The 8,414-nt window shown below is 37.4% G+C and overlaps 1 protein-coding gene across 4 annotated transcripts in view; it reads left to right on the top strand.

Annotated features, from left to right (window-relative positions):
• Nucleotides 1–8,414, top strand: part of LOC112502888 (ATP-dependent DNA helicase Q-like SIM) — a 53,661-nt gene that overhangs the window by 38,371 nt on the left and 6,876 nt on the right. For all 4 annotated transcript variants that reach the window (XM_025106906.1, XM_025106905.1, XM_025106907.1 and 1 more), the window contains 2 exons: nt 4,973–5,060; nt 5,669–5,785. In XM_025106906.1, coding sequence (XP_024962674.1) covers nt 4,973–5,060; nt 5,669–5,785 — 205 coding nt within the window. The remainder of the gene's footprint in view (nt 1–4,972; nt 5,061–5,668; nt 5,786–8,414) is intronic.

Raw genomic sequence — 8,414 nt, 5'->3', positions numbered from 1 at the left:
AGACACAAATAAGAAACCCAAACCCAAATAAGCAAAGGCCCGTACGGCCCAACAGAAACCCTAAACAGACATAATATATTTACAATATATTCTAACACTCCCCCTCAAGCTGGAGCATAGATATTGATCATGCCCAGCTTGCTACAAATATAAGTGATTCGACTCCCGGGTAGTGCTTTTGTGAAGACATCGGCTAATTGATCCCTGGTTCGAATATGGGGAGTTGAGATAGAACCATCCTCTAGCTTTTCCCGAATGAAGTGACAATCTACTTCAATATGTTTCGTCCTCTCATGAAACACTGGATTGTTTGCAATATGAATTGCTGCCTCATTGTCACACCATAAATGCATTGGTTTCGACTGRCTGAATCCAATCTCACCCAGAAGGTTACGTAGCCATAAAGAAATTCATCAATGGTTGGTGTGGAGGCCCATTTATCTCCGTCACACTTGGCAAAATGCTGCGTACAACAAATGTGGGCAATAAATTTATGCATGTTGGAGTCTCACATCGACTAACCATTTCTTCTGCGTAAATGTTGGGACCTCTCCTTTCTCCTCAAGGGCTCTTTTAGAGAGTGATTGGGGATTTCACATATTCTCACAGGGTATCAGAGCAAGGTCTGCCACTCTAGGGCTTCGAAACTCTAGCTAGCTCGCTCGACACTATGGGACAATCTGTGTCCATCTAGCTACCATTGGAGGGGTTCTGTTGGAGTCCATATCGGCCAGACTTGGACCATTTCTCTAGTATATATGCTTGAAACTCTCCTTTCTGCACATATTCTTACAATGCACAATGTAAAGGACATTCATTTGAGTTTTGCAATATTTGACAAGAACACTACATAGAGCATAGAGTTATCCTTTTCAAAAGGAAATGGAGTATTGGCCTAGAAGCATATTTTTTTTGATTATGGTGAGTCAATTGACAGAAAATCGACCTCCAGTGATTGAACATTTCTTGATGGACATCTCGTGACATGGAGGACTAAGAAACAAAATATGGTATCATGGTGTAGTGTTGAAGTAGAGTATAGAGCAATGCTGAGGTGTACTCGCTCGAGGTGTGTTAACTACTATGATCAATAATTGTTCTAGAAAATTTAAAGGTCAAGTGGGATGGCCTTATGAAACACTATTGTGATAACAAGGCTATAGTAAACATAGCTCACAACCAGTGCAACATGATTGATGAAACATATTGAGATTGACAGGCTCTTTGTCAATGAAAATTGGACAATATATACAACTTACGTCTCTACACATGGCCGGTTTGCTTATATACTCAACAAAGGGTTAAGTAGTTCAGAGTTTTAGAATTTTGTGTCTGAATGGTGAATACCTTTTCAACATCTTAAGGGGGGCGTGTGGAAAAGAGTGTTCTAGTGCATCCTACATAGGTAGTAGAGAAAAATAAAGTGGGATTGTTGTATATATTTAGTGGGTTTTTTCTTTGATTAAATACGAGATATTTATTCAATTTATGCCCTTTAGGGTAAAGGATAGTTTTCCTACATCCCATCCCCCTAGACCCTACTTTCGAGTGGAATATGCTTTGTTTGATTGGTTTAGTTTGGTTCACATTATGCACTCTCTTTTTCTCTCTTTGTCTCTCTCTCTCTCTCTCACGACAATTTTTTCTTCTTCTGTTTTTCATGATTGTATCTACACCGATATGTCTTGTATCACACATTGTATATTTTACATTAAATATTGACTATATTCCAACCTTATTGGATATGCCGAATATTTGCTAAATTTCATGACATATATGCTCAACTTTTTGAAAAAAATATACATCCATGGCAGTCATTACTCCAAAAGAGGCGGCTATGTTTTTAGTGTACCGGTAGGTAATGTTAAAATATTTATGGGCAATTTCATGCCATCGTCTGCATTGGTAATGAAAAGTCGTAATTCATCTCTGCTTCATACCAAGTGTGGTGATAGGGTTCAACTAGGGGTGTAAACGAGCTGAGTCGAGTAGCAGGTCATTCGAGCTCAACTTGGAAAAACAATATCAGGCTCGAGCTCAATTAACTTTTTTAAAGTCGGGATCGAGCTCTAATATTTTTCAATATTTGAGCTTGAGCTCAATGCTCATTTATAAGCTCGAATTAGAGATCAATTAAGTCGTTTATTTACTCAAGCTCGATGATTTTTATGTTTTGATTGTATAATTTGTAAACATACAAGTATGTTTCGCTCAAAAAAGTATATGCTCCAATGGCTCGGTTTGGTTTGACTTAATTTGTAAAGTTTAATCAAGCTTTCAAACGAGTCGAGTCGAACATTGGCGTTATGGAGCTCGGCTTGTTAAGTTAAGCGAGCTCTATTTCGTGTTCGAGTTTGACTCGAGCTTGATAATTATTATCTTGAGCTCGAGTAGCTCATTAAAAGCTCGACTTGTTTACACCCCTAGTCCCAACTAAAGCTTAAGAAATTGTAGAAAATTAATTTCTCTTGAGGTGTGGATAGACTTTTAACTTTTTCCTTCCCCTTCTACTGCAGTCATAAATAAACTTTAAATACAAATAAGACTTAAGAACACTCAACTGTTCCCCTAATTGTAACTAAGGACTACTAACTCGAATAACTAACCTACTACTTTGACCTATCCCTAACTGAAGATGTGGCTTATCACTACCTTCCGCTTGGAGAGGAACCTTGACTTCAAGAGGGTCCTCTTCTTTTTCCTCATCGGAGTCGTCTGGTCTTCGGCTATGCTGTTAAAATCGCGATATATCGGATATCGCTCCAAAAAAAAAAAAAATCGGAACTCAAATATCGGTCAAAATATCGGGAACGATATTATCGGCGATATTTTCCGATATTTAGCGATTTTTAGCGATATTTTCCGATATTTAGCGATTTTTAGCGATATTTTCCGATATTTAGCGATTTTTAGCGATATTTAGCGATTTTTTGGGCTGATAACTTAAATTAGGTCTGAATCTTTCCACAATGTCTTCTTCTTCTTCTTCACGTTCAACTTCAGTCTCAACTTCTTCACGTTCAACTTCAGTCTCGACTTTTTCTTCACAAATCACACTTCGACTTCAACTTCAGTCTTCAGACTTCGACTTCGACTTCAAGTCTCGACTTCTTCTTCACACTTCAGTCTCGACTTCTTCAGTCTTCAGTCTCGACTTTTCTTCACACTTCGACTTCAACTTAAGTCTTCAGACTTCTAAACTCTAATTAATGCATATTATATATATAATTCTAAGAAATATTATGTTAACCGCTATTTCCGATATATCACCGATATAACCGATATATCGAATATCGGTCCTTACCGATATTTCGTATTCTGACCGATATAACAGCATAGGTCTTCGGTACTCCATGAGTATTGACACGTCCCAGTAGCATTGATTGAGGTCCATGACATTTATGACCTGGAGTGAGCTGGTCATTGCAATTAAAAACAAATGCCTTGAGCTTGTCGTGTTTGCATCTCTTCCCCGGTGAACCTCTTAATGGACGAAGCTGATTTGGCTTCTGTTGGTGAGCGAGCATCGGAAGTGGAACAATTGAATGGCCGTGTGAGTTTCTGTTGACCCGCTAGTTGTTCATCCTTCATTTGCGCATGGCTAATAGCTTCCTTCAATGATTTCGGTTTATAAATTCTAATGCCTAAAGCAATTCTCGAGTTGAGGCCTCCCATGAATGCCCCTATTAGTGCCTTCGATGTCCAACTATGAACTTGATTGCCCAGCCTTACGAAGGTTTTTTAGTAATCGTGTAAGGAGCCGATTTGCGTAACCCACGATAAGGCTTCATTAAAGCCTTCACATCTGGTAGGACAACCTTGCCCATAGCTCGTCTTGAAAGCTTGTCCACATGACTTCCTTACCATCTTCTTGGAAGGCACGACGCAACCATTGCTACCATTGATTAGCTCCCCCTTCAAGATGGAAAAAGGCCTATGGCTCCGACGTCTTTTGATACTCAAATATTGTCCCACTTTTGTCAACCATTCTATAGGATCATCTCCGGAAAAGTGAGGAACTCCAATTTAGCTACTTCCGATGAGAATATGGCCTTCTCCCATCAGCATCTTCCGAGTTATGGTCTTTGTTATAGGGAAAACGATCTCGTTGTTCTTGTTTGTGGTTTTATTTTGGGAGAGTAGAGCATCAGCAAGCTTTGGATGGTTTCCTCCATCTGGCAAAGCTTGTTGACAACACCCAACTCCATTTTGCTGACCTGGTTTTAAATTCCTCCCAGACATGCATCCAACTTTTCAATTCTCTCCTTATTAGTTGCCATGAAAGTTATGGTCTGATACCACTGATAGTGTCCCAACTAAAGCTTAAGAAATTACAGAAAATGAAATTCTGTTGAGGTGAGATAACCTTTTAATTTTTTTGTTTCCCTTCTGCTACTGTCATAAACAGATTTTAAATACAAATAAGACTTAACAAGACAACCGTTTCCCCTAACCCTAAGGATTACTAATTCAAATAACTAACCCACTACTTGACCAAATCAAACAAGACCCATTTGACCAATCCTAATTGAAGATGTGGCTTATCATGTGGGATATTAAACCTTCCCACCTCCTAATATCTAGAAGCAGACCGGAAGATGGATCTTTGGATTAAAAATGATTTCTTTCGATTCTCATGATGCTTGATTATTTGTTATTAAATTTTTTTATCATTTTCTTTTTCTTGTTTTTTTTTGAAAGGGCGTCCCAAGCTATGCCTGGACTAATCCTGACAAATTGTGATTGTAAGAAATCAGCCTTGATAAATTCAGTGTCCACAATTGTTGTGTACGCCTGGAATCTCACTGTCCACATTTTTTGTGTACGCCTGGAATCAAACCCTGGGCAGATGGGATATTCCACCACATACCCAAGACCTCAACCACTACACCATAACCCTTGTGGTTTTTTCTTTTTCTTGTTTGTGCCCTTCTTATTTTATTTTTATAAAAAATTTAATGGTATTTTTCAGGTGTGATGTTTGTGTTAAGGGACTCCCCGACAAGCAAAATTTGAATGGTGAAGCTCGAATTCTTATGCAGATCATTGCTGCTCATTATGTGAGTAATATACTGTTGGTTTTTAGTTGTTTCCATGTGATTTGTCATTGTGTCATTACTAATATCTAAATTGATGTATGGGGGCTAGTCTATTTGGTGTTATTATCATGGTTCGCGAATATGGTGATAGTTGAGATGGGATCATGTAAAAATGTATAACATAAAAAAAACTGAAGTTTTTCAGAACTGTCAATGGAACTGTCATTTTTCTCCCTTTCTTTTTCCAGTCTATAAAAAAATCGAAAAGTTTCTATGGAAACATCAAAATCTCTGTGGTTTTGATTGTGGCATTGCAGAAATAAATCCAATATGCCAATAGCCATTGTGGTGCCTGTTAAGCAGATTCCAGTCACATGCATTGTTAATTAGTTTTACTAGTCTCCATCTATTTTGTGATAAAAGCTTTGTTGAATTGATTATTACTATGTTCTGAGCTTCTATAGGTTTTATTTATGCATGAGGCTTTATAAATTGGCTTATGGTAGAAAAGAAAAACTAAATTCATAGGATGAATCCACTTCAACTGGAGTAATTGCATGTTTATTTTCAGCATCCTAAATTTGGATCTTTAAGTGTTGATAAGTAATAATGCACATGTTAAAATCCAGGAAAAAAGATGTCATGTGGAAGGCTCTTACAATGCTGATAGCTGTGATCTTAATAGAGGGCAAATATGCTTGGAGAAGCCAGATGTCAAGATGTTTGTTAGTAGAATTCGGGAACAGGTAGTCTCTAATTGTGTGTGGAAACTTGATTTCTGCCGTATTTATTTATTTTTACAAGCTGTTTTCACATACCGGATATTAATTGTGAATGTTTTTTTTAATAATTGTGGAAATACTGATTGCATTTCTTCCTTTCTTGAAAGACCTTCGAATTCTTTTCTGATAGATTATAGAGTGTCCAATTACTTATTTTTGGGGTAGGGGGTTCTTTGGAAAGTATGTAAACGGTATGGAAAATGCTAAGTGAAAAGTATACAATTTCGATAAACACGTATCAAATGAATAAAGTAATAAATGCTGAAAAGTAAAGACATAATGATATAGAGTGGTTTGGAGCTTAAATACTTCCACATCCACTTTCCCTTAACAGGGAAGGCCAATCTCTTGCAATTTTTTCTGAACTGAAAACTGTGCAACAAATATCAGTAGATTTCAATTGTTTCTAACTGCTTTACGTGGACACAATTTCTCAATGATGCTTATGGTAAGAATTTGTGCTTGCTGCCTTCTTCTATATGCAAGTCTGTTGCAAAGATAGGGACATATCAGCAGATGATTTTGTCCGGTTGATGGAATCTCTATGATTTTTCATGTTCTTAGCTCGAATACTGATTATAGAGAGAGAGATTGCATTGGGCAAAGCTCCTTCGATCTTGTGGCCACTTCTTTATTTAACAAACTTTAATTCGATCCTTCATTATGAAGTGTGGTTATAGTGGAAAAAACGTAGCGGTTCGTGGAACAAATAAAAGTATTTATTTCTATATATACACATGTATATATTCATAGATATAGTTTTTAATATATTATATATATATATATTATATGTAACCATATTTAATACATTAAAAGCATAAAGTTTCAACATCAAATCATAAAGTTCATGAACGGACTGATCCCAGTCCGCAAGTTCAACATCTGAGTCAACATCATTTAACATTCACTCATTCATCTAGGTCATCTTCCCTTCATCTCCAACTTGATTGACATCATCGTTGTAGTGCGCCCTCTAACTCCTTGTACTTGGCCTCAATTCAACATTACTTTTCGTTGCTTCTTGCACATATGGCCATGGTCTTTAAAATCATTTGAGGTGACATGGTGCCTTTTGGACCATGGACGAGGCTTGCGCCTTGGTTTAGTGAGGCGGTTCGATGAGGCATGACACGGTGTCGAGGCGTACACCTAAGATGTTCTACGCTTCAGATGATCTATGCCTCAGATGATCTGCTTTGCTCATGGTTTCTTTGACTTTCTTTTATAAGCTTTATGTTAGTAGTAGTGCTTCTATTTATGGTAAAAGTCTTTTTATTTAAAAAAATAAAAGCCAAAGCCTAATGGCCCTAATATTTTGGTGTATGTATATTTTTGCCTCGGGGCTTATGCATTGGACCGCCTTGAGGCTTACGCCTTGCCTCATTGAGGAAAAATGCCTCGAGGCTTGCTTCCATCTTTTAAACCTTGGATGTGACCAATGGAGACCATGGCTTGCATTCATAAACTCTTGAAGCTCGACATCAGTTGGAATCATCGAGTCATCATTTTCTTCCACATCTCTCAACAAAATATGATCCAAAGATTTGTTATCCGCAAGAGGTTTAAAGCGCCTTTGTAGCCTTGTGTTGTATTGAATGAATACAAGTTCATTGAATTTTTGTTAATTCCTCTTCTTAAAGGTTACAAAAAAAAGGTTTCAATTGAACATCAATCATTTGTAAGTCATTTTCTTGCTCCTCATCCCCATCTCCACTGGAGTCATTTGTCTGTCTTCGAAGAATTTCCATGTTCCTTTTTTTGTTATCTTGTTAGTCACTTTAGGACAATCTTGTATTTGTCGGCTTGTGTGAGTAATAAGATTTGCTTCAATCTAGTGATCTCTTATAACATAATACAGTCCAGATATTTGCTTTTTTGTGTGTGGATCTTTCTGCCCTCTCCATTTCCATACCATATCTCTGTAGTAGGGCTGTTCATCGGTTGACATCCAATGGATGTGATTGGAACCGAACCGATCCAATCATCCATTGGATCGGTTGGAAAAATCCAACATCCAATGGATGATTTGATCGGTTCAGTTCCCATCACATTCATTGGATGTCAACCGATGAACAACCCTATTTAGTAGTGTTTGGAGTAGCGTATGCCTTCACCTTCGATTCTTTTTAGATCTCAAATACTAGGATCAATGGATGCTAAGGTTCAAAGTTGAAGTATGTGAAAATCAGTTTTCATACACAAAATAAGAAAAAATGCAACATTTTCACCCACAAAAACGTGTATGCATTTTGGGATTTGAAGACACCAAGCCGGAATTGAAAAAATCAAGGTTTATTGTGAAAGAACAACAATTTGAATTAAAACAATCATCCTGGACAACTTTCAAACCAATATCAACATGAACTTATAATTAAAACTGCTTAGTTATTATAAACCTAACTAGATTCAGAGTAACATTCATATATGGTCCTGCACAGTATGAGCCCGTGATCACTTGATTTCCAACTAAAACCATATAGGTGTTCACAAACAGTAAGTTGTTGGAATGTAGGCTTCGGCCTACTAAGTTAGACAAAAGGGAGGAGGCATAAAGTAAAGAGCCGGCCCTAGTCTCTACCCTAGTTTCCTTGAT

This window comes from Cynara cardunculus, unplaced genomic scaffold, assembly GCF_001531365.2.
Source record: "Cynara cardunculus var. scolymus isolate 2C unplaced genomic scaffold, CcrdV1 Un_Scaffold_2128, whole genome shotgun sequence".
NCBI lineage: Eukaryota > Viridiplantae > Streptophyta > Magnoliopsida > Asterales > Asteraceae > Cynara > Cynara cardunculus.
This window is presented reverse-complemented; position numbering and strand designations above follow the sequence as displayed.